We start from the raw sequence: 27,388 nt of genomic DNA, 5'->3' as shown, positions 1-27,388 counted from the left end.
AATTAAAAAAAAGAAAATTCCTCACTGCTCTGGACTAGCTAAAGTGTTTTTCTTACAGTGAAGATGCTTAAAGCACAGTTTGTTTCATATTTTTATTCTATTGTATTTATTTCTCTTTTCTTTACAGGGTGGAAAATAATATATGCAGTTGAAGTCAGAATTATTAGCCCTCCTGAATATTAACAACCCTTTTCCTCCCCAATTTCTGTTTAATGGAAAGAAGATTTCTAAACAAAATAGTTTTAATGACTCATATCTAATTTCTTTATCTTTGCTATGATAACAGCACATAATATGTGACTGGATATTTTTTAAACTACAATCATTCAGACTCAAAGTGCAATTCAAAGGCTTAATTAGAGTAATTAGGCAGCTCATTGTGTAACAGTAGTTTCTTCTGCAGACAATCAAACAATATATTGCTTAAGTGGGCTAATATTTTAGACCTTAAAATGGGTTTTCAAAATATTTAAACCTGCTTTTATTCTAGCCGGAAAAAAAGCCTTTCTCCAGAAGAAAAAAATATTATAGGAAATACTGTTTTAATTCCTTGCTCTATTAACCATAATTTGGGAAATATTTATATAAAAAAAAAAAAATCTCAGGAGCGCTAATAATTTTGACTTCAACTGATAATCATTTTGAATAATCGTGATTACAATTATGACCAAAATAATTGTGATTATGATTTTTACCAAAATCCAGCAGCCCTAATGTTAGGTCCAAACATATTCTGTTCAGCCTGTCGGTCAAAAAAACATCTAATTGTAATTTGTAAAAACAAAATGCACACCCTATTTGTACAGAAAGGATTACAAAATATTGTAAAACAAATCCAGATGAAAAAGCAGATGTCACTAACATTCTCTGTTTCATTAACAGCAGAGAAAAACATTATTATAGGACTCAGAATCCATCCTGCATTGTAGAGCACTGAAAGCAACACTGCAGCATTTGTTGGTGTGAAAACTGTACAGTTACCATTTTTGGAATGAACAGGGTTTACCACTAAAAGCTCAAAGTTTGATTTAGTCCCCTACTTCTGTCATTTTTTTAATCTTAAGTATTTCAAAGTAAGGATCACCACATTTCAATTTAAAGGAATAGTCCAACCAAACATTCTGCCATTTACCCATCTTCTAGCTGCTGCAAACAATGCTTCAGTTTTTTTTTTCTTCTGTTGAACAGGCATCCATTTTTTTTGGATGGCTGCTATTTTCAAATATTTTTTCAATTTTCTTTCCGATAATAAAGTTTAGAATCACTTGAGTGTGAGTAAATGTTGAGGAAATCGTCAAATTGCTTAAGTGAACTATTCCTTTCATAACAAATTAAGAAGTGAAAAAAAAAGAAAAAAATAAGAGTGATTATTTTTCTTTGCAAGGATGTTGTGGAATTGATTATAAAAATAGACTACTGTTACTCAATCCAATGGTTATTTTATTCAGCATTTCTTGGCCATAATGCAGATGCGAGTATCACATTATAAATATTATAAAAGGCTTTACCACAATGTAGGAATTATTTCATTAACAGGAATCGTTTGGGTAAGAGCTTATCGTTTGAAAGTTTGAAAGCTAACCTTGGTTTAAGCTCTCTGTCAGAGGTGTTTGAATGAGCTCAAGTGCTGGAGAGAGACGTCCCAACACTGGCCTGCAGGGCTGCTGGACTCAGAAGGTGAGAGGAGATGTTTGGCTGCTGGGCTCGAACTGTAAATTAAACAAATTTCATTTATTTCCTTCATAAAAGACATTCAATTTAATTTTTAAGGTTGTATGCAAAACATCCCACATGAAAAAACATATATTATAGTCATTTATAGTAACCAGTGTTTTTAATCATGCCATAGTAAAGTCAAACATACTGTACATATTATAGCATTTGCTTTACTTTTTACTACAGTAAACATACAGTGTGTTGTAGTGTTTCAATGTAATGAACACAGTACAGTATGTAATCATTTTTTTGTATTATTATTATTATTATTATTATTATTATTATTATTATTACAGTTTTTGTATTACCATAGCAACTACAGCACTTCCAAAGCTGATTAAGAGTTTTCTGTACAGGGCTGTCACTAAGCTAAAAAAAAAATCTCTGATATGGTCATTGATGTGAATGTGAAAAGCTGAAAAAGCCATTATAAATAAAAAACTGGAGCTCTTTAATAGCCACTGTGAGAACAACAATCAATATTTTTTTGTGTGGCTGTGAAGTGCTTGCTCGCACATAAATTGATACCTCAATAATAGTTTTACAAACATCACATGTATTTGTTTTCTTATTAAAATTATTTATATTTCAATTAAAAATGAATTCTGTCATCTAACCAACCATCACTTGTTTAAAACCTTTACGAGTTTCATTCTTTTGTTAAAGACAGATGGAGATATTTTGGAAAATGTTGTGAACCTGTAACCATTGACTTCCATAGAACAAAAATAAATACCATGGATGTCAATGGTCAATGTTTTCAGCTTTCTTCGTAATATCTTCTTTTGTGTTCAACAAAAGAAAATAAACTTAAAGGTTTAGAACCAGTTGGAGAAGAGTAAACAAAGAGTAAATAAAATTTTTGTGGTGAACTATCCCTTTAAGCTACCTACATTTGAAAATTATAAAAGGAATAAAAATGTAGCTGAAAAATCATACCAGACTTGAAAGGTTAAATCAATGGGATTAAAAAAAAGAAAATAATGGAAACTACAATTGAAAGTGATAAACAAAACACTCTGATATTTCATGACGTGGACAAAAATAACTAAACCCTCCCAGCCTTTAAATACCAGGAATTTACCTTTTTAAATACCATGATATTCCAAATATTTATTAGCATTCCTACTTTGTGTAAATGAGGGGCAACATTGCTACATTAATAGTTATTAAACAACACTAGACTTGACTGAAGTGAATTATCATACTTTTATTGTCTGTAGAGCTGCTTTACAACTGAAATTAAACATTATAATATTATATATACACACACCAGCCAATTAGCCAATCACAAGGCAGCAGTTAAACGCACATATGCCTTTAAACTATAGAAGGGATCCAGCTCTGGCCAGAAGTTAACAATAATTATTTATTTTATTTATTAAACTACCCATTACATTGTGTTTTATTAATGTCTACCCCCATCCCAACCCTAAACCTACCAATCACAACAATGTAAAAATAGCTATTACTGTTGCACAGTTTAACAAAAAGTATGCTAAACGAATAAGTACAGCTGTATCCCTACTAGACTTGCAGACATGATGTGCCTTAATCAGCTTTCTTGAAGAACACATTACACCTGTACTGGTTTCTCTACACTGGCTGCCAATCCAGTTAGAATTCAGTACAAAGTACTGTTGTACGTTTTTAAATCTCTCCATGGCCTGGCCCCGAAGTATATTTCTGAGCTTATTAATATACACCAACCCGTGAGATCTCTTCGCTCTAAGGATCGTCTCTATTTGACAGTTTCACGATCACGCTTAAAATGTCGAGGTGATGGAGCTTTTTCAGTGGCAGCTCCAAGACTTTGGAACGATCTTCCAATCTCCTTAAGAAAAGCTCCAACTTTTGAGTCTTTTCAGAGGTCTTTGAAAATACACTTATTTTCTTTAGCTTTTAATCATTTGTTGTGAGTTTTTGTACTTTGGCTTCTTTTATGTTTGCATGTGCTTTGTGTGTTTTTATGTACAGTATTTTCGCACCCATTGTGGTTGAGTAACTATGTTCATTTATTTAGAAAAAAGCAAACATTTTATTATGTTACAGCAAGTTTGTTCATTATTCATGTTTTGTGCTTCAGAATTCCCTTAAGGGAACAGTGAACATCAAAGTAGAGATCTGCATTTCAGAATAAAGCGTGGGAGCAGTCGGTCACTGGTTTAATTTTGGACGGGAGCAGACGGTCTAACAATATATAACAATAATGTATGTGTGTGAATGAATGCTGCGTTTAGCTTGTTTGTTGCTGTGTGTGTGTTTATACAGACAGCTTGTTATAGGCTGTTTGGACTCTGTATAGCAGGGTGGTTTTCTCCCCCTGTTCGTTAGCGGGAATGGCCGAGGCGGGTAGAAAACGGGGTGGGGCGGGCATGATAAAGACAACCTGTTAAAAATGAGCATCAAAATTGATAAAATTTCATTCAGTCATTTAAATTGACTGAAAGTGTCATGGTTGTTGGTGCAAGACTTTAAGGTCTACTGTCTACTTAAATTTTTACAAACAAACATCTCGATTTTACAGAGAATGGCTTGGATCATAAAAAAAAAAAAGTCCAGTGTCAGTTCTATGGGTAAAAACGTCATATTGAAGAAAGAGGAGAACTGCCAGAATGATTATAAGAACATAAGGCAACACTAACTCAGTGGTTAAATGTTGTGAGGGATATTTTTCTTGGCACACTTTGGGCCACTTAGTAGCAAATTGAGGATAATTTCATGATGAAATTAAATTTATGAAGTGACAATGAAATTTAATCTGGGCAACCTCAAAATTTGAGAGCATCTGTGCAAGTGCGGTGGCTGTTGTGGTGTGAGCGGTTTTCATTCCCTTACATAATCATGCCAATTCTTGCACATTATGGGGGAATAGAGAATCACCATTGGAGAAATAGGCTTACAATTGTCAGAAAGAGAGAGCAGTCTTTACTGTTTCATTGAAGTAAAAATAAACAACATAACAAATAAAAACAGAGAAGGTCAAAGATCAGCCCGATGTTCACAATGCTTAAAATACTGGAAGAAAAATCGAAATACTCAATAGAGTATTTGGATATGGATTTTTCGATTTTTCCAAAAAAAGGTTTCCATTGGCATTTTACTGTCATTTTACATCAATTTAGGAACAAATGTCCTACACAATCACAAAAGGAAAAAAAAAAAATAGAGATAATCATGACATATGCAAATGACAATTTGATGTTGCTTACTTTTTCGTGGGTGCTCCAAATATTAGCTTGCACCTCCAAACGTTTTGTTACCAAGTAAAAAAAAAAGTTTAATTTGAAGCCCTGACATTACAATGAGTTCCCTACACTCAAATGACCTCCTCAGTCACATCTCAATCCAATAGAGTAGCTTTGGGATCTACTGGAATGAGGGATTTCTATCATGCATGTGAAGCTAGCAAACCAATGCATCCTACGATCTTGTTAATATGGACGGAAATCTCTGAAGAATGTTTTCCGCACCTTCTTTATTCTATACCACAAAGAATTAAAGCAGTTCCGAGGACAAAAAAGAATCCAATTTGTATTAATAAGCTGTAACTAATAAAGTGGCCAGTAAGCAAACATTAACTTCTTTAGACCTAAATTATGTTCCAAGGAAATTGTAGAAGTGCATTTTCTCTGCTCTGTTGTAGACTAAACACAAATAATAAAAATGTCAAAATACAGCTGTTCTGCAAAAACAATACAGCAAGGTGAAACTAAAAATCTGTCTTAACTTCAAGCTTCTTCTGAAGGTTACAAACTTGAAATTTATAACATTTAAGAAGCATAGAGGAAGCTGAATTCAAGCTAAACATAAGTAAAACATCACCTGACTTGACAAAATAAATGAATGCAAATAGGATTAGCTGGGGTTTGTGGTAGTTGTCCTACCTGTGCTGCTGTATTCTGCCTGATTGCTCAGACTCTCCTCACAGCTCTGCAATCGCTGAAAGGACTCAAAGTTCACAGATGCATCGTCCTCAGAAAGACCATGAGCCACCTGTCCATCACCAGGACGACAAACTTCAAAACGCACCCACTGATAACTACAGTAGAGAAAAAAAATAAGACAATTTATCTGTATTCACAAGGCACAGATAAGGACAAAGTGTTCCTTTTATGTCATTAGTGCATTAATATGTAAATAATTACAACACAAGTTGTTGTTGTTACTCACTTGCTACATTTGCGAGCCCCAGGGCAGCTCTGGATTAGGTTCTGAATGGTGGGATGAGAGAAACCAAAAAAGTCTGCTCCAGATGGAACAACGCTGGTCAAGGGTTTGCCTCTACATTAAAAAACAATCATGAATGAATATCTTTATTTGTAATAATTTCTTAGATTATTTACACAGATTTTAAAAGTTAAAATATATATTTAGCTTTATAAAAGTAGCTTTAAAAAAAACTCATATGCACATAAGGCTATATTTGTTAAAATAAAAAAATAAGTAAAACAGTTATTATATTATAAAATGTAATTCAATTTTTTTTTATTTTTTTTTTAAATGTAATTGTAGTGTTGTTGCAATACTGGAACTTAGAAACTTTATATGGCACCATAAGAATATCTGTAATCAGTGATGTAAGGAAATACTGCCACAAAATAAAGAGCATCAAATTTGAATTCTACGGAGACCCTGAAGGGACGTGATGGTGGAGAAAAACATCTTCCCTTGTGAAGATGTTTTGCGTAATCTCGCAAAGATGTTTTGCGTTGTCTCGCAAAGATGTTTTTCGTTATCTTGTAAAGATGTTTTTCGTTATCTTGTAAAGATGTTTTTCTTTATCTTGTAAAGATGTTTTTCTTTATCTTGTAAAGATGTTTTTCTTTATCTTGTAAAGATGTTTTTCTTTATCTTGTAAAGATGTTTTGCGTTATCTTGCAAAGATGTTTTGCGTTGTCTCGCAAAGATGTTTTGCATTGTCTCGCAAAGATGTTTTGCGTTGTCTCGCAAAGATGTTTTGCGTTGTCTCGCAAAGATGTTTTTCGTTATCTTGTAAAGATGTTTTTCGTTATCTTGTAAAGATGTTTTTCGTTATCTTGTAAAGATGTTTTGCGTTATCTTGCAAAGATGTTTTGCGTTGTCTCGCAAAGATGTTTTGCGTTGTCTCGCAAAGATGTTTTGCGTTGTCTCGCAAAGATGTTTTGCGTTGTCTCGCAAAGATTTTTTTCGTTATCTTGTAAAGATGTTTTTCGTTATCTTGTAAAGATGTTTTTCGTTATCTTGTAAAGATGTTTTGCGTTATCTTGCAAAGATGTTTTGCGTTGTCTCGCAAAGATGTTTTGCGTTGTCTCGCAAAGATGTTTTGCGTTGTCTCGCAAAGATGTTTTGCGTTGTCTCGCAAAGATGTTTTGCGTTATCTTGCAAATATATTTTGCGTTACCTTGCAAATATGTTTTGCGTTGTCTCGCAAAGATGTTTTGCGAGGAAACGCAAATATGTTTTGCCAGGAATTGTAAATATGTTTTGCGTTCCCTCGCAAAACTGTTCGACAAACACTTCACTTCATACATGACAACACTCCTGTTTTTGCTGAGATTCTTACCTTTACATCCTATTATTAGGTACTTTCCCATATTTCTCTCATATTTTTAAACTTGAAAGCATGTTGAAATGAATATAAAAATGTCTGCGTTCACTTTCTTTCCATTAAAGCTGTGTGTCGATCAGCGGCCCTCATATGCAATCTCTGAACCAGTGAATGCATGAATAAGCGCTGACTGACTTCCAGATCAGCTGTACACGCCATTTAAAGAGGAGCTGAAGTGCAGGACAATTTGGGATTGAGGTGTGTGTTTAAACAGACAAATACTCTTAATAATATGTAAACATGCCCAGACGCCCTGCGGGTTTTATTTTAAACACAACTAATTTCCGTTTAAATGAGCACAAACAGTTAAAGTATGCTGTCGTTATATATCAGTGCGTTCGTTAAGTGAAACCTCTGTTATCAAACAAAACAAAATGAGAGATTAATTTGCTGCTCTTTACTTGTTTAATAACAGAGGTGTCACTTTAACTGGCATGTACAGAAGCTGATCTGGGATCAGTTTATCATACGTAGCGCGTCCGTCAGTCAGCGCTTAAAGATGCATTCACTGATTCAAAGGGTGCATATGAGGGGTGCTGATCGAAGCACAGGTTTAATAGAAAAGTGAATGCAAACATTTCTATATTCACTTTAACATGCTTTTAAGATTAAAAATATGAGAGAAATATGGGAAAATACCTAATAATAGGATATAATGGTAAAATATGGGACAATCCTGGCAAAAACAGGAGGGTTGTCATGTATGAAGTGAAGTGTTTCAGTTTTGCGAGGGATATAAAACATCTTTGCGAGGGAACACAAAAACTTTCAAAAATATGTTTACCTATCACTCGTTTTTTTTCTCCCACCCATTTTTTTTCTCCACCATCACGTTCCTTCCGTGTCACCGTAGAGTTCTAGGCAACAAATCTTATAATTTAAAGTTAAATGCAAGAAAATTGGACAATATAGTCACAGATTCATATTTTGGGGCTGAAATACAACTAAAACAATTCATAACAGTTTTTCAGGTAGGTCGAACAGTAAATAAGTTTCAACTACCCAGAGTTAATGTGCATTTGAAGTAACGCATGCCAAACGACGATTGGTTGGTTTTGGATTTGTGTGAATAAGAATTATGCGTGAATAACGGGAGATGGAAATGATTTGCAGAATAAACTGAAAGGTTTCTGTTGACTACTAGGCTACCACTCTCAGCAATCAGTTGTTAGGAATTAGGAAACATGCCTAATTCATAATTGGGATTTTTTTTTATTGTTTTCATTTGCTTCATGTTAGGTTGGAAACCACACAAGTGATTGCCTTTCTGTCTTGTGGTGTTTAGCAATGGCTGACAGCAGAAGTTATTTTAAGTTCCTGTCATTATATGGGTCAATAATAATACACAGATCCAAAATACTGATATACGTCTGAACCATTCATCTTTATTATTTACTTTTGAACTATACTATAGAAAGGTTGACATTCATCTGTAAACACCAGTGAAAGAGAGCTTGATTCAGCATTCATGGGCTGTCCGAGAGATGCATGTCTGTGCTCCCACACCAACAACAGAACCTTATTTATTCAATTACACTTAAAATCTTCATAATAAAAGCTGGTTTGCAATATATGCAGATTGGTCTCATGTTAATCATTTATCAGTATCACTGTACACTAAATTTGTGGCACTGAGGTAAAATTTCTTCAAAAAGTTCTGAATAATCCTACATGACTTCACCTGCGAGCAGCAACGGCTTTGAGCAGGTTAGCATGGCAGGTGAGGGCTGACGAAGCCACGATTGCGTTCTGTGGGTCGTCCTCTGGAGCAATCTCAAACTAAATAATACAAAAAAAAAAGATAGTTAAGATACTTCTGTTAATAAGTTAGTCATAGTTAATAGTTTCTGCAAAAAAGTTCTGCTTCAAATGTGGAGGTATTTCACCACCTTTACTACAATATTTATAGAAGCACAAACACTGATTTTTTTTTATGTAATGGAGCATTTTAAAAAAAAGTACAGCATGTCTGAACAATCAATAGGGTATATGCCAAAGCATGCTAATAGGACTTTTAATTTGCCAGCAACCTGGGTTAAGCGCTTCTGGCGAACTGTATGCCAATGCAAAAACCGGGGCATTTAAGGGCTGTTTTCTTTAAAAATCAGCAATCTCCACTAGCTGAGTGATATCTGATATAAAGTGGGTATCAGATTGTACAAGAGACACAGCATTAAATTACATTTTCCCCCGCCGGGTCTTTATAATATGAGCATTTATTTTACCTGCACTCTAATCAATGGAACTTCTGCGCTAGCCTGCCGATGCCGATGTGCGTGCAAGTAAATGGCTTTTACGCTTAAGCAACTAAATGAACGCCAAAAACTATTTAACTGAATGTATTTTAATGACATTACAACATCGATGCTGTAAAAGGAACTGTATAAAATGGAAAAAAAAAGTTCACAATAACAGGTCACCGGAAGTTTATCAGTATGGGAAAAACACTAGCTCGACATATACCCTATTCGGATTGGCTGGAAGGGAATTTTAATCCAACTTTTATTAGTAACATAGCTTTGCTAGTATAGGAGTGTGTGTATTTATCAGCAGTTTATTTTATTTTTATTTACTTATTTGCAAAATTAGAATATCCCACATGAAAAAAAAAAAAAACACTGTAGTATTTTATAGTAAGTACTATAGTTTTAGTTATTATCACTACTAAAGTGAATTGTATTCTACTGTACATATTACAGTACATGTATATAGTACATTAACCCTTGGTTAATGAATGCTACAACATACTATAGGAATCAGTAATAAATACTGCAGAACACCTTTTAATTTTAACTACAGTAAAGTGTAGTGTATTAAAGTGTAATATTTACAGCATATTATTACATCAACTATAGATATTAATTCAAAAACTTTACTATAGAATAGTTCAAAAACATTATAGTATGTGTTACACATTACTATTTCTTTATGTGGGATGACAAAAAACATTTGCAAAAATGACACTGACAACAACCAAGAATCAAAAGAGTAAAATCATCAAATTCCGGGACACTAGAATGATAAATAAACAAATTCCTGCAAGTGGGGACACCACAACTTTCTCCTCCATGATAAATGCACTGCGCCTCAGAGGGGCAGAAACCTCACACAATAACAAAAGCTGTCATGTTATCTTGGGTTTGGTGAGGGTATATGATTTTGGGGAATACAATAATGTAAGATATTTCTGGAAGGCAATTATACAAAATGATTTGAACAACATTTGCGATAATATGACTAAGATGTACTTGTTTGTCTATTATCCAAATGGCATCATCCATTGAGGAAAAATGGCAACATTTTTTTTAATCGTAGCTCATGAAGTTTTGTTACAGCCTGGAATCCCCACTACTCCGGCATCTTGAAAACACTAAAGACCCTTTTTTAGCTTGGAAAAGCTGGCATTTAGTTTCAGTATAGATTGACTGAGGTGCTGTTTAAACTAGTGCGCTTTCCTTTTAATATGATTTAGAATAAAATCATGCCTCGTCAAGACTCCAGACTTGCTTTACAGAAAAACAATCTCTGTGCATTAGAAGTAAATGGTACACTTATACAACCCAAACCATCAGGGTACAGGCACAGTTCAATTCAAGTATTCGGACAACAAAAACAGTCAGTCCACAGGCGCCAATAACTAGACAGAAAAAGATGACAATAGTGCAACAACTTAGGTGCCATTCACACAGAACTTGTCTTTGCATCTAAAAATATGAGATTCAGCATTCAGGAATGATTAAAAAATAACTTTGACTTTCAAAATTTCTATGTGTTTTTAGCATCACTTCCCATGGTACAACCAATAGTTTCCAGGATAGTAATTATCTCTAAATAATCTTTTAAAAGAGGGTTTTACCTCAAGCAGTGTGCTTCTCAACAGTGTTGTCTGTATCTTTAAATAGTGTGAGCCCTTTAATTTTTCTTAAAGTGATCCCAACGGGTTCGTTCCTCTGTATCTTTATTGCTGTAGATAACGTTGTGAACTATGCCATTCTTTTTTACTGTGAATGTTTTTTTGTTTTTGTTTTTTTGTTATCTGTGTAGTTATCATGCTTGGTGTGTGAACCCCTACTCCACTATTTTGTGCCTCCATGTGAAATATCTATCTTGATTTGATTATTTTAATTAGAGGGGTAAAGGGAAGGGCAAAAATTGTTAGAAATGCAACAGCTTTTTTTTTTTTTTTTTTTTTTTAATAATAAGGATTTTAGGGACAAATTATTATTTTGTCAAATTTAATTTTCCAGAAATTGTTAAAAATGCAACTGTTTATTTTTTTTTTATAATGAGGATTTTGAAAGACAATTTATTATTTTATTTGTCACATTTAATATTGTGTGTTTATGCTGATGGTAATATTCTTATTCTTACATTAACTAAAATCAAAACAGTAATATCAAATCATGTTTTATGTTTGATAACTGAGGATCTGAGAGCATACCATGTTAGAAATAGTACAAAGCAATACATTTAAATTACGCATTATAACATAACATTAATTACACTTGTACATTTCTCAGAGTTACATCAACAATATATGCCGACCTATGATGATGTAATGCAGTGTACCAGTGGTGTCCCATCTCTAGGTGAATATGTTCACCCTTACCTCTTGTCACTCTGTTTCAAAGAGCAAGAGTAGGCAAAGGAATATAAAAATATATAATGTACATTATACATATAATGTATATGTATAAAATAGAGCTTAAAGTGAGCCATAAAGTGTGCAGAACGTTACTGACAGGCATGTGTTCAACCAAAGACAAAAAAGAAGAAACACTATATATATATATATATATATATATATATATATATATATATATATATATATATATATATATATATATATATATATATATATAGGTTGATTTGTGTGTATTTAAAAAATAATAATACAAAAAATAATACATAATATTCTTTTTATAAATATTTGTTATTGGCCACACAATTTAAGTAATTTTTTTTTTTTGTTTTATCAGTTTAAATGTTTAGCAGTTTAATAGTCACCTAAATCAGGGATTCTCAACTAGTGAGCCTCAGCGATCCTGCAGGTGGGCCGCAAGATAGCTTAAAATTTAATTAAACATTATACTATAATTATTTGATTTCATTATTAAATATGTCATATTAAAATTATAGTAGTAATGGCATTTCCCGCTCGCACGTACCTCACGTCTGTAACTTGTGCTGTATCAAAGTCACACAAGTTCGTTGATGCACAAACTATGCGTGCTTTCTCTGTGTGAACACTTTCAAATATTCGCATAGTTGTCCAAATTAACATCCTGCAAGCATTTTCTAACTGACGCACGTCCGTACAGGACAATAATGTCCAGCTACAAACCAAACCACCTTCAGATTGAGGTGTTTTAACAGACTTAGAGGGTTTTTACCGTATTTTACATTTAGCGTTAGGTTGTTTATTTTAATAGATATAGATCAATAGATGAATAGACGTCAGTCTAATTCAAAGCAGCTATCTCCTGTAGTCCTGTCAGGCTCCTTTACTGAAGAAAAGGCCTAAATACTTTGCAGTTGTAAAGAATAACTGAAGTAATAAATTCAGGAGCTTTGATCCTGTCTGTGTGTTGTTTTATTATATTGAAATAAATTATTATATTTTATGAGAAAAAAAGAAATGTTTTGCTAATAAATAAAGCTTCAAAATAAGCATTTTCTCTAGACAATCAGTCTTAGAGAGGCCTTCAAAAGAACTTTGGAGAAATAGGAGGGCCTCGAAATTAAAAAGGTTGAGAACCCCTGACCTAAATAATATTTAATAGGTTTATAATTGTACCTCAATATCAGGACAGATCCACAAACCGCCGCCAGATGGCGCAACTAACTCGGTTAGTTCTGTTGTCTAAAGAATATAATTTACCTGTAATTTAGTAGACTCTTTATTCCACGTAATAAACTATTAGTCTGTCAACAATGTCGAAGAGTGAAAATATTAAGCCCAGTTGAATTGAGTAGCCTTATATGTTTTAACATTATGCTCCATAAAAGATATCATACACTGATAAAAATAGTTTATCACTTTCCCTTCTCTTCACTGTAGTCCCTACTTTTTAATATTTTAGAATTATTAAAACTATATTTTTAAATGTGTAATATCATCTAAACCTAACTTTCTGGTACTAAACTTCAGGTGATAGGCTGTAGCACTAAATAAATGAAGACGTAAGGACAGATGACTTGGAGAGAATAAAAACAAATGTGCATCCTGGCCTTATTTATAATGTATAGAGCGCACGTGGTCATGATGTGCAAATGTGAAAGCAGAAAAAGTGCACAGACGAGCGTGCATTCAAAGCCATTTCATAATATTGCATATTGTCAGCTGCTTCATCATCTGTGTACATTATAGGACTATATTATATGCACAGTTGTCTAATAGGTCATCCCTGAATAACGTCCGGAATTAACCAGTTCCTTCTTGTGCACAATAATGAACAATGACGGCACAAACCATCAATTAGAATCTCTGCTTTGATGACAATGAACCTTATAGAGACACCCCCCCCCCCCCCCCCCCACATTAAAATAAAAAACATTAAGGCAAATTACAGGGGTCGCCCCACTAAGCTCAGAAAATACGGAAATCCCTACTTATACAGAACAATCACATCCCTGAGTGAGCACATTACACACAAATCACATTAAACGAATCTAGCTGTGAATTATCTCTTATATATTCCATTTAAAAAGCATTAGTGCTTGTGTATTTATACATATTTCTCAAAGTAAATTAGAGATACTTAAATTAACACATAAATAAGTGTGCACCTGTGGTCCTTGGCCGCCATCTTTGATTTGGCAGGTGTACAGACACTTCTGATCAGGGTTCTTCATGCTGGCGAAAACTCTAGTGCTGCAGAACCCCACAGGATAGATAGCGGTGTCATCATGAAACAGAGCCCTGTCTGTGATAATCTGCGATTAAAAGCACAAACATAAAACAATAATTATAATCAGCAACCCTTGTCTGGTTGATCTTCAATATATAATAGTATTTTAGTTATTCTAAGACCAAAATCGAGAGTCTAGAGCGCGAAAACAAGAGTACGCTAATTTGACTGCCTGGCTTTCAGTTAATAAAGCGAATTAATTCCCTATTCAAAGAAAATAGTTTTTTAGCTGGTAAAAAAAAATGACTGGTAAGCTTTCTAACATTCCCAGCCATTGGCAAAAATGTTTACATGAATGCAACTTCAAGGAAACAGCATAAAGACTGTATAAGGACACATTAGGATTGAATAACTGTCTGACCTCCCCGAGGCTATAAACAGTGAGTCCACCGAGCACAATGGGAAAGAGTGGCCTTCCAGAAGAGTCTAGCGAGATGGGCTGCACGAGCTTGCGTGCTCCTCCCTCAGCTACCTTCCTCTTCTTACAAATCTTCCTCATGACTGTAAGTAAAGCAAACAAACATATGCAATTTCAAAATACAGACAAATATGCAGTTTCACATAATTTCACACAATATTCATCTTAAATAGTTCTAAAAAAAAAAAAAAAAAATCATAATAGTTTTTGGAGAAAAATAAAGTTAGTGTGTCCCATAATCAGAGTATCTTTAAATAAGTAACCTAAAGTTACATATTGGGTCTATTATTTCCTGTAGAATTTCATAGTGCAGACCTATCTTATTTTAAATGGCACATTGCGTGTTGAGCTGTGAATTTGATTGGAACTACAAACATTGGTAAAAGTGTTAAAAAACTACAAACCTAGTAAGTGAAGAAGCTTTGAATGATTACTGAAATGTGGAGAATGTGACCAGATTGACAGGGCTTGTAGCCAAGCAGCATAAAGGTTCATTAATGATGTAGTATGTATCAAACTAGAGATCTGCCCGGGACTAAATTTTGAATCCCGCACCCGCCAGGTTTTAGCCCGAACAAAACCGCTCCCGCTTATATTAAGAATTTATTGTCCCGCTGCCCGACCCGCCCCGTTTTCTGGCCGCCGCGCCCGATCCCGCTAAAGAGCGGGGGAGAACAAAACCGAAAATCTCCCAGCTATACAGTCCAGACAGCCAAGCTGTCTGTATAAACACACACACACACAGCACCAAGCACACACACACAGACAAATCTCTCTCTCATACACGGGCGCATGCGCGCACTAACACACACACAAGCACCAAGCAGACACACAGGCGTTTGCTGTTATATCAACTCAAAGGCTTGTAATACCATGTATCAAGTACCAATGTAATACCAAAAGGTTTTATATAAAAGTATATAAATACTGTCGCGCCAGCTCCGGGCCGCAGTGCACATTACTCTCGGCCCGATTCCGGCGCGGATGCGGCAGTGTCGGCTCGCTTACGGCGATTAATGCACACACAATGTAGAAAACACTTTGGTCAGAAATACATACGTTCTTCCCTGCTGGTCTCTCTTCCTCTCTCTTTTCGCTCTTTTTTGGGTTTCTTCAAAAGGCTGTCTTCAGGTCCTGAGAGCCCAGTGGTCAGGCTGTGACTCCCTGCTAGAGTAGCGCCACCTGGTGTGCTGGAGCTCAGAGCGACAGGTGTATGTGTGCTGCAGCCAGGAGTCACCACGGGCTCTCCTTCAGCCACTGACTGATACTGCAACAAAGACTTCAGCAGGAATCTGGAAAAACAGAAAGCAGACTTTATGTCAGGGGTCAGGTTTGCAAACAATGACCATTACTTTACTCATTAAATAGAGCGCAAAGCATATACAAGTACACCGCTTTTGAAAATGAACATTTTAATCCCTTTCTTAGTGAATGTAGACAATATACTTTGGTGGATTTCAACAAAAAACATTTGATTAAACAGTTGTATTCAAATTCTAAAATTAGATTATGGTAACCCAAGATCTCTAGAAAGAGAAAGATAACAATTCATTTAAATTAATTAAAAATAATAATAATTACAAACAACAATGTACCAACTAACTCTAACATGGTTTGTGATTGTCCTGATTTTTCCTTTTTATTAAAATTAATTTCAATATTTTTCCACAACATATTCATTGTAATTTTTGCACTGTGATCTTAAGTAATTTAGTAAGTAAGTTAAGTAATTAGTTCCTAAATCATTAGTTTTGGCTTTGGTACCAATTATTCTAATGTATATGCACAAAAATCTCATTGCATAGCATGCCATGTAAATTATTCATTTAAAAGAGAATCGAAATACAGTATAACCAGTAATACTTTACAATAAAGTATAAAATGTTAACATTAGATATTACAGAAGCTAACATGAACTAATAGTATACCATATTTAGTATGCTTTATAATAGTATGCTCCTAGCTAGCTCTATCAAACCTCTTCAGATGCTTCAGAACGCAGCAGCAAGAGTGGTCTTTAATGAACCGAAAAGAGCACATGTCACTCCGCTACTCATCCGTTTGCACTGGCTCCAAGTTGCTGCTCGCATCAATTTCAAAGCTCTGATAGTAGCTTACAAAGCGATTTCTGGCTGCGCCCTTTCTTATCTGCTCTCACTTCAGCAGATTTATAGGCCCTCCAGAAACTTGATTCTGTGAATGAACGTGGCCTCGTGGTTCCATCTCAAAGAGGGAAGAAATCACTTTCCCGAACTCTTGCGCTCAATCTGCCCAGTTGGTGGAATGAACTCCCTAACAGCATCAGAATTGCAGAGTCACTCACTGTCTTAAAAAAAACGACTAAAAACTCAACTATTTAGTCTCCACTTTCCTTTCTAATATGCAATTCCCTCTCTGACTTCTCCAATAACTACATTAAAAAAAATACTAATGTTTTGCTTATTACACTTTCTTTGCATACCTGAAACTTGCCTATAGCACTTATTCATTGTTTCTCTTATAGTTGTGTAAATTGCTTCCTTGTCCTCATTTATAAGTCGGTTTGGATTAAAGCGTCTGCTAAATGACTAAATGTAAATGTAAATATTTTTAGGGCATTTATTAATCTTGTAATATCTAAAAGCAGTAAAACTTTAATTGTTTATGTTAGTTTACAGTGTTTTGCTTAACAGAAGTTAATTCTCTGAATTTTAAAAACTTAACTCATTTTCACTTATTGTAAACATATTTTGGAGTATTGTGCAAATGATTAGCATTTATGTCGCATCATAGTAAGCTGTTTAGGGGCTCAAAGCACACTTTTTTTAAATGACTGATGTTGAAAAAGTTGTGTTTAATATTTTAGTTAGAATTTTTATACAAATTTAGTTTGAAGATTCTTAAGCTTTTTGAATTGAACTATTTTGCAACATTAAATACATTAACTGTCGCTTAATGCATTCTTGCTAAAAACAAACTAAGAAAAATACATTTTGGGAATACAAAAAAAGTATTAAATGAGGACATTTACCAAATACAAATTTTGACAGAGATTTTTCTGTAAACCTCTTTATTAAATTATTATGATTAAGCAATCTGAATTTTATTTTAAAAAACAAAAGGACAAACAAATAAACAAATACACTAACAAATAAATAGTAATGTAAAAAGTAATGTAATGTAACAAAAAATAAATAAAGAGTGCGGACATACCTCCTTTCTTCTTTTGCCCTGACAAACTTTTCTTCCAGGTGAGCAATCTCATCATATAATGCTGCATTTTCCTGTGAGTCGAAAGTCACCAGTTCAAGCATGGGCACCATAATAATGTCCAAAAAACCTTTTCATTTACTCACAAATATCATGGCACGAGAAGCTTTGCGAAGGCGGATATACTTCAACCGGTACTTCTCATTTTGGTTCTTGCGAGGACCTTTCCTGACTTTAGATCTGGACTCAGTGTGGCTCGTTGGAGAAGGAAGGGGTCCCAGAGATGAGCCAGAACCTGAACTTGAAAAGGCCGACTGGGCAGAGAACGCCTGCAATGCATGCTGTCTCTCTTCATCCGTCTGCATACACGAGATGCAAATAATTAAAGAGTTAACAATAAAGAAGTTCAGCAGTGATGAGAGAGAAGTTTATTCTTTATATGCCATTAAATTGATGAAAACTATGTAGTACAATAGGGTTGGGTGCTTTCAAGGTAATTCTTTTTGAACTTTTGAAAGCTTTAAAAATTATTTGCAACCTGCAGTTCAGAGCGCATAGAGTGAATTCAGTAAAAGAAGCTTTCTTATGCTACAACTGTATGTTTTGACTAATAACCAATGCAACATGCTATGCCTAGTTAGTAGATTGTATTGCTAGATATTACTTATGCGAACAATACTATTACTATTTTCACTTGTAATTAGGAATGAGTGTATTGTTACAAGCAATACATTTTACATTTTTGCCATAGCCTTCTATGAGATCTTTGATTAGCGTGTATCCCATGTGTGACTGGTGCATACTGCCGGGTTTTAGAGGCAGTTCTAGAACATACATTAGGTTCTAGAACTAATATACTTATTTTTATACTACTAATAACATTTGAAATAACTACTAGCATCTCATAAATGTGTACTAGTATGTCTTGAATATATACAACAGCTAAAAAAATAGTAAATAAATAGTAATAATAATAAGATAAATAGTAGTCCATTAGGTATTTTACCCTTGTAATCGATATAATTACTAGTATGTAATGATTAAGTGTGAGTATCTATTGATAGGTACTAGTATTTGAAAAAATATATAGTATATCGTACCTATATAAGTGCATACAAAGTATGTACTCGTCACAGTTGTAATACACAATAGTAAAAGCTGAATAGCAGAGACTTCAGAGACAGATTCCAATAAGTCAATGAAAAAAAAACTAACCCATAGCAAATAAAATATAAACATTCTAGTCACTAATTAAACAACTACTACTGTATTATTATCCATTTATTAAGCACTAATATCTAAGCGCTACTAACTTAAAATACAAATATAACAAAAGATAATTAATATTAAAAGTGTCAAACGACATTTTTATACTACACCAACACCAGTAATAAATGTAAATGTATAAATGTTTGAGCTGTGTTTGTTGCATTTAGAATTGCTGCAGCCTTCTGACCAGCAGGTGTCAGTGGTGTTTGAATTTTGATGGCACTGAAAAAGCAAATCATTTAATTTCATAAAAATAGATAAGAAAAATTACTTGAGATAATTTTTTAAAACTTCATTTTAAGTTCTGGTTGTTTTTAGTTCAACTCAATTCAATTTGACTTCTTTATTCCTGTAGTAATGTAAATTATTTTAGACAAAGTCGCTTAAAATGCTTAAAAAGCCAAAATAATATCTTAGATTTTAGAAAATTCAATCATATAAAAGCAGAAGAATATAGTAGAGTAGTTTTAGTCATTTAATATGTCAAAGCATATTTTAACCTTTGTAACAAATAATTAACAACTGCAAACCAGTAATGTAGACATTAAGTTTGCATAAACGCATTTTGCACTTCAAAGCATGCTTAATTATTTGTGTGGATGACCTTGATGTAGAATCTGAACAACATTCAAAATATGAAATAAAAAATGATAAGAAAATTGATGACTGGACATCAAAAATAGCCCAAAAATAACTTAAAACATCAAAGAGATGTGGCACACATCGTCCTAAACACTATTTCTAAGTTAAAAGCAGTCTAAAACACTTACAGCTAGCTGACATGTGCTGACAATCAACTTACCAACAAAGCAAAAACTCCATTTCTGCTCTCAATCCTCTTGAAGCGTCTGCTCCCTTTCTGTGTCTGTAACACACCGTCAAACTAAAGCAAATGCTGTAGAGCGAACGCTGACCTCTCATTATGAAGACTCTCTGAGCGAGAGACTGCTCTGACTTTACAGTTTTTTTCCCTATATTATTAATTCTCGAGCTTCAATGAATGCAAACATGAAAGACAAATAAATATGAAATCATGCACAAAAGTAAACAGTAAAGGAAACTGACACTGAATGGGAAAACAAAGAAATATGGTAAATAGCAGTGTGTAGTGACGTGAATCTTACCTCTCGATACATGACCGCCTCAAGGCTTGACTTTGCACTTTGAAAAAATAGCAAAAGAAACAGATACTGTTAGAAAGATGCAGATACAGATGCACCAATGTATAAGTCACCCAAGTCCATTAAATGATTTTTTATCAATATAAAACAATTTTATATAGCAGGAAAGAAGCAGCTATAATAAACTGAAATAACTGAAGGGATAGTTCACTCAAATAAAATGTATTCTGTCATAATCTACTCACCCTTTACTTGTTTCATACCAGTTGGAGTTTTTGTTGGTTCTGTTGAACCCAAAAGAAGATATTTAGGGAAAATCAGTAACCACTGACTTCCATAGTAGGAGAAACAAATACTATGGAAGTCAGTGGTCACAGGTTTCAACATTTTTCAATTCATCTCCATTTTTTGTTTAAAGGTCAGGACACAACAAGCAGATGGTCAGCCTTTGTCGGGCTGGTGTGTTCGTTCCTAGAGTTGGCATCAAATGTTGGCTTAAGAGAGTGCTCTGATTGGTTATTCAGCAACAAATCAGCATGTGAAAATAAAAACTGCAGTGACGTACCCAAGTAAACAATTCAAGTCAAAAAGTAACACAAAGTCAGCAGTAATTTTGCGACATTTCTCAAATATTTGCAAATGATATGGATTATTAGATTATCAGACATATTTGGTCCAGGGTAAGTAACAATTACTGTGATAATGTTACTTAATGATTTGTCTCTTCGCATTTAATTTTCTGCTTACCCATTGCCAAATGAGAAAACAGATTGCTGCATCCAGCAGCTGCAGAAAAAACACACACTCTTATTTCAGTCGGCTACCATACGTTTGGTTTGTTCACACTTAGCTTAGCTTTTTGGTCCAGATGGGACCAGAAGTGAGCCGATGTGAGCTGACAACACAGTTGGCTTTGGTTGGGTCCTGGCCCTAACAGAACAGAAAAACTCAAACTGGTATGAAACAAGTAAAAGGTGAGTAAATGATGACAATTTTCATTTTTCAGTGAACTATCCCTTTAGTGAACAGCAAAAAAAATTAAAATAAAATAAAAAAAACATGAAAAGGGAAACAGAGATGCATCAATGTAAAGTATCGGCCATCGATATTTATCAGACCTTTTTGGACAGTTGTAAAGGCAGTCATGCGAATAATAATAATCATCTGATGATGCAGCAATAACCAACTAAACTTTTAAATTATCTTCAAATGAGTGGTTAAATTAAAGTGAGCAAGTGACAAATACTGGTATCAAAATCAGCCAAAAATGTATATCAGTTAAATATTACTTTTGGTGCATCCCAAATATAAATATGAACTGAAAAAAATGTAAACATGGCAATATTTATTCATTTTTAAACTGTTTCTGTACTTTGACTGCACCAGTCCGCGATCAATGATCCGCTGCTTGATCTCTTTGATGTGCATGGGCCGTCCAGCCTCTTCCAAAACAATCTTGAAAATAAGAAAAGTTATTGAATTGATGACAGGAAATTGGTGTCAATTAACCACAACATAATTTAAAAAAAAAAGATTATTTTTACCTGAGCAGCATCGAGCCATGTGAGGTTTGGTTTATCTGCAACCTCGCTGGGGGTTTCACTGAAACACAGCAGCAGTATAATTAAAACACTTCACACAAACCCACTCCAGCTCTTGTTTAGAAATCATGGTTCATGATCAAGTATTGACAATGCACAAATTAAAACATTGGGTCATTTTTATTAACAAATGCCATGAATAAATAAGTGTGAATTAGGTGATAAACAAACAGAACATTAAAAACTACTATGGTTCAAAATGACCTTAGACATGCTTTCTTCTTGGTGTTAAAGAGTAGCATAAATACCATTAAATTAACGACATAATAAATTTAATAGATTTTTTATTTCAATTGATTAAATTTAATAAATAAATTATGCTACTAATTTAAACACCCCTTCCAAAAAATGCTCAAAAGTTCTTAAATCATAAGGGTTTAATATTCTTTGGTGTGCATAATGTACACATAAACTTAAGTATTGACTATTATACTACAGGATGACACAAAAGTAAAAGTAATTACATTTAATATTATTCATTCATGCATTTATTTTTATTTCAGCTTAGTCCCTTTATTAATTAGGGGTTGCCACAGTGGAATGAACCACCAACTTATCCAGCATGTTTTACGCAGCAGAGAGACTAAGCCAAAAAGAAAATGAATGAATGAATGAATGAACGCCCTTCCAGCTGCAACCCAACACTGGGAAACACCCATATACTCTTGCATTCACACACATACACTATGGACAATTTAGCTTATAGCTTATTCAATTCACCTATAATGCATGTCTTTGGACTTTGGGGGTAACCGGAGGAAACGCACGCAAACACGGGGAGAACATGAGAACTTCACACAGAAATGCCAACTAACCCAGCCGGGGCTCGAATCAGGGACCTTTTTGCTGTGAGGCGATGGTGCTACCCACTGCGCCACCATGACGCCCCACATTTATTTTATCATCTTTAATATAATTAAACTGGACTGTAAATAACATGCAGTTAATTGCTCAAAACCAAATACAATAAGAAATGTAAAAGTGTAAAAGCATTATTTTTCATAAAAGAGGGACAGATCTATTTTTTTTTTTATTGAGACAGACCCCTTTAAACTCAATACTTGCAGCTTTTGATGGAAGATTCACCCAAAAATAAAAATCTACTTATCCTCAAGTGGTTAGTAACTTTCATGAGCTCCTTTCTTATGTTAAACACTAAATAAAAAGCTGAACATTAAATACAACTGGCACTGACATCCGCAGTCAGAAAAAACAAAGACTATGGAAGTTAATGGCAAACGTTACAGGATTTCAACTTTCATCAAAATATTTAAAGTTCAACAGATGAAAAAAAAAAAATCTAACAGGTTTGGAAGTGAAGAACAATTTTCATTATTAGGTGAACTTAATTATTTTTTTTTATTGTAAAACTACAGTAGGCATCAGATGGCATCATGTATTTGTAGCACTCAGGGTTCACTACATTCAAGTGCTTTTCTTTACATGATAACTTGAGTAAAAAACACTAAGGTTATCACAATGTTTTAGCTGTTGTGCTATAATATCTTACTAGAATGTTTGGGACGTGCACTACAGCACTGTCTTCTGAACATTTTTCATGGTAACGTAAATTAAAGTCAGAGGGCGATGATATTTGAGTCTGGCACCTATCGTGGGACTATAACGTTAGTTAAATTGAATTTCAAACCTAGCAATTCTTCCACGCCCTAAACATGACGCCAGGAACTGGATTTGGAGCATTTTTGTGAAGTAAGATCACACAGCTTGGAAAAATAATGCAACAATCAATCCTCTTATTAAACTCACGGGTCAAGACTCTCGGCGGCTCCAGTCAGGCTGCTCATGCTGTCCAGCGCTGGAAACAGAGAGTAACTGCCCTGCCCATCCGCCTCCATCTCAGACTCAAAGTTCAGGGAATCCATAGCTGTGAAATCAGTGTTTTACTGCTGTGTCGTGAACGAAAAAACATACAGCATCGGTGATGCTAAGCTAAAAACAGGAAACACGCGTTCCACCTATTTAACGTTAGGATTAAGACACGGTTTAAAGTCGCCTGTGATCTCAGTCGATATTTACTATGGAGTGAGTACTCATGCTGTGCAAATGAAAAAATGAATATGATCTTTAATTGCTGATATGTTTGGTTTAGGATTTAGTGGAACGCTTATACAATAATTGGCTCGTTTTTGTTTGCGGGGGACCTATTTAAAGAGCACACATTATCGTGAGCTTGCGTTAGTGCCATCTACTGGACTGAACTCTCAACAAGTCTTGGTACGAACCGCAGAAATTTGTAGCTTTTCTTTTCAAGTCCTTGTATAACAAAACCAAATTTTTAATAGATAGATAGATAGATAGATAGATAGATAGATAGATAGATAGATAGATAGATAGATAGATAGATAGATAGATAGATAGATAGATAGATAGATAGATAGATAGATAGATAGATAGATAGATAGATAGATAGATAGATTCAACTAACCTGTTTTTACATTTTAAGATCTTTTATGTTTAAAATAATAATAAGATCTGTGCTTCTACTGTTTCAGTTTATATTCTTATATCAGTATCACAGCTATTTGGGTTGTGATCACAGAGGGCCCTCCGGAGCAGCTGCAAAAACAGTCAGGATGAAAGTCCTCACTGAGGATGTTTCAGTGGAAGTTGTTCAGGATGTGCATGTGTGGAAGTTGGTCAGAACATCACATCCGAGGACCGGTTGCACTGCAGATTTTACAATGAGAATGTGAGTTCATTAATGGGTGACCAGTCTTTGCCAGTAATATATTTCCACCAAAGTCAGGCTCGTAGCCAGCTTGGTGAAAGAGGTGGTTGTTTTTTTCTCAAAAAGTTGAACTATTTACAAATAAGCATCATTTTCTGCAACAAGAATCAGTCCAAGGCACTCGAGTAAAGTGAATAAATTAAAAAGCCTTTATTCACATGGCTAGATCTCTAAAAACCAACGCGTTTCGGCAGAAGTCTGCCTTCATCAGGGTAAAAGTCAAGAAGGCAGACTTCTGCCGAAACGCGTTGGTTTTTAGAGATCTAGCCATGTGAATAAAGGCTTTTTAATTTTTTCACTTTACTCGAGTGCCTTGGACTGATTCTTGTTGCAGATTTGATGAATCTCTTACCCAAAGAGCACCGACCATACATTTGAACTTACCCCAGAGCGCTTTTTGTTTTGTTTTTTTCTGAAGCATCATTTTCTATTTAATTATGACATGTAAATACATTTTAAGCACTATTTTTAGCTGAATAAGCTTGTTGGATGGTCATCATAACCACACATTTTGATGTACCAAAATATTTACAAAAGATTTAGAATAAAGAAAAAAAAACATTTAAATACAAAATTATTACATTATATATCATTGGATATATATATATATATATATATATATATATATATATATATATATATATATATATATATCCTATTTGCATTTTTAAGTTGTGCAAACAACATTTTTTGTCTGCAGGACTGAAATGGCATAAGTTGAGTGAACAAGAAAATACAAAAGGAAATTAGTACTGAGAAATTATATGTTATCAGAGCAAAAGTTGTGTTAACTGAACATTTCTTGTCTGAATGGCCTGAAATTACAGAAGTTAAGTGAACAAGAAAATACAGAAGGAAATTAGTACTAAGAAATTATGTTATCCGAGCAAACACACATGGCTCAGTTTTTTTAAGTTGTGCTAACTGAACATTTCTTGTCTAAATGGCCTGTAATGATAGAAGTTGAGTGAACCAAAAATACTATTGGAAATTAGTACTGATAAATAAAATGTTATCAGAGTAAACACACATGGCAAAAAAACAGACACAAAATTTTACCAAAACATTAATTTTCTTGCAGTACTTCACTATAGTACAAAAACGAGGTAGTGTATCTGTAAAAAAAATAAAATAAAAAAATAAACACACACACAAACACTAATAGTCAGAAGAATCACATAAACAAACAATTAAATTGTTATTGTTGTATGACATTACAGCACATCTGTGAAACTACCTTACACTATTAATTTTAATAACCTTAGAATATCCCATAAATTATTCATAACACCCTGCTGAAAAAACAGCATATGCTGGTAAGGTATATTTTGATGTTGGTCTCAATGCTGGTTTTGCTGGTCTAAGTGCTGCTCCTGACCAGCATTGAGACCAGCAAGACTAACATTGAGACCAGCAAAACCAGCATTGAGACCAACAAAACTAGCATTTATATATATATATATATATATATATATATATATATATATATATATATATATATATATACACAAATTCCTTACGGATTGAATCGGCTTGAGCCAATGACTCAGAGGAAAAATAATTTTGAGTGTAGCCTATTCGATTCAAAAGTTAAGATAAAACTATGTGAAATTTTAGACAAGTGGTGGCGCTAGAGAGTTTGAGTTAGGAAGTCCAAATTTGTTGTTGGTGAAGATCAAACTGTCCTCTATCAGTGTGCCAAAGTTTGCGCAAATGCTTCATAGGGCTGCCTTTGACTCCCAGAGTGGAAGAAGAAGAAGAGGAAGCTGGAAGAAAGACCCGGAATGGAGTCTTTCCATCATCTCTCCTCATCCACCACCAGTGTGCAGCATCCACCTGGATGACGCGACGTGATGAAGCCAAGTACGAAATGGGGATGGTTAGGAGGCCATGATGAACAGAGGCCAGTGGGCAAATTTGGCCAGGATGCATATATAGATTGCACCACCAAACACATTAAAATGAAAGTAATGAACGTGGTTTAAGAATGTAAGGACTGGAAAATAAAAATATTTATGTAAAAATAAGGAGTAAAAGTAAAAAGCTGATAGACAAATAAATAGTGAAGCAAAGTACTGATAAATCCACTTAAGGACTAAAATTTACTTAAGGACAGTAACAAAGTATTTGTACCTTGTTCCTTCCCATCTCTGTCCAGCAGTGAAAATCTTGGCTGTGGACAATGAGAAAATGTATTGTTCTCTTATAATTCCCCCTTCACTGTTTTTCCCCCATTCAGGATTGTTACAGTGTGGGAAAACCACAAAGAATATCTCAGGCAGTCGTTGGATTTACCCAGTTCACCAGGACACGCACACCTGTTCCCAATCACCTGATTTCTAATTACCAGCACCTGAGCACAGACACACGCACGCACGCACGCACTATAAGAGCACTTCTGTTCACTTCACCACTGCCGGTTCTGATGAGTGTTCACCCGATCCTTCTCCAGCAATTCTCCTGCTCCAGCATCTTAGTGTTTCTCCTCAGCGTCTCTGTGTTACTCCCAGGCTCCTGGTTTCCCATTGTGTGTGTGCGGTGTGCGTCTGCACCGGATTTCCCCATCTCTTCTTTAAACTCTCATTCAAAAGATAAGACTTTGAATACATTGTTGTTGTTTTCAATAAACTGTTTTGATTTCTACACTTCTCATGCCAAATCCTCATTGTGTTGTGACAGAAGCTTACCACCCAGATTGTTGCATGACTAGAAGTATACATGCAATATTAAAATAATTGGGTTAAAAATACCCAACTTAACATATAACATATACAGTTTTCAATAATGCTGAAAATGCTTATTTCCATTACATTTTAATTTCCAG

At 34.4% G+C, this 27,388-nt stretch overlaps 1 protein-coding gene and 1 long non-coding RNA gene across 5 annotated transcripts; one reads left to right on the top strand and one right to left on the bottom strand.

Annotated features, from left to right (window-relative positions):
• Positions 1-1,419: 1,419 nt before the first annotated feature.
• Positions 1,420-26,828, bottom strand: tbrg1 (transforming growth factor beta regulator 1). Of its 4 annotated transcripts, XM_087292631.1 has the most exons (15): positions 26,698-26,828; positions 23,583-23,700; positions 21,759-21,816; positions 21,587-21,669; positions 20,218-20,254; positions 19,896-19,958; positions 17,971-18,183; positions 17,828-17,898; positions 15,695-15,927; positions 14,579-14,718; positions 14,096-14,242; positions 8,988-9,085; positions 5,890-6,000; positions 5,604-5,758; positions 1,420-1,709 (listed from the first exon to the last, which is right to left on the bottom strand). In XM_087292631.1, the coding sequence occupies exons 2-15, from the start codon at positions 23,696-23,698 to the stop codon at positions 1,621-1,623; spliced, it is 1,614 nt and encodes a 537-aa protein (XP_087148757.1). In that variant the 5' UTR covers positions 23,699-23,700; positions 26,698-26,828; the 3' UTR covers positions 1,420-1,620.
• LOC141378749 (uncharacterized) lies at positions 23,558-27,212 on the top strand. The gene is made up of 4 exons (XR_015515166.1): positions 23,558-24,050; positions 24,329-24,525; positions 26,289-26,427; positions 26,804-27,212. It is a non-coding gene; the product is annotated as an uncharacterized LOC141378749 (long non-coding RNA).
• The last annotated feature ends 176 nt before the right edge of the window (positions 27,213-27,388 follow it).

The sequence above is a fragment of the Danio rerio genome, chromosome 18 (genome assembly GCF_052040795.2).
Source record: "Danio rerio strain M-AB ecotype USA chromosome 18, GRCz13ab, whole genome shotgun sequence".
NCBI classification, from domain to species: Eukaryota; Metazoa; Chordata; class Actinopteri; order Cypriniformes; family Danionidae; genus Danio; species Danio rerio.
The sequence above is the reverse complement of the archived record's forward strand: the minus strand, read 5'-3'. Positions and strand labels throughout refer to the sequence as shown.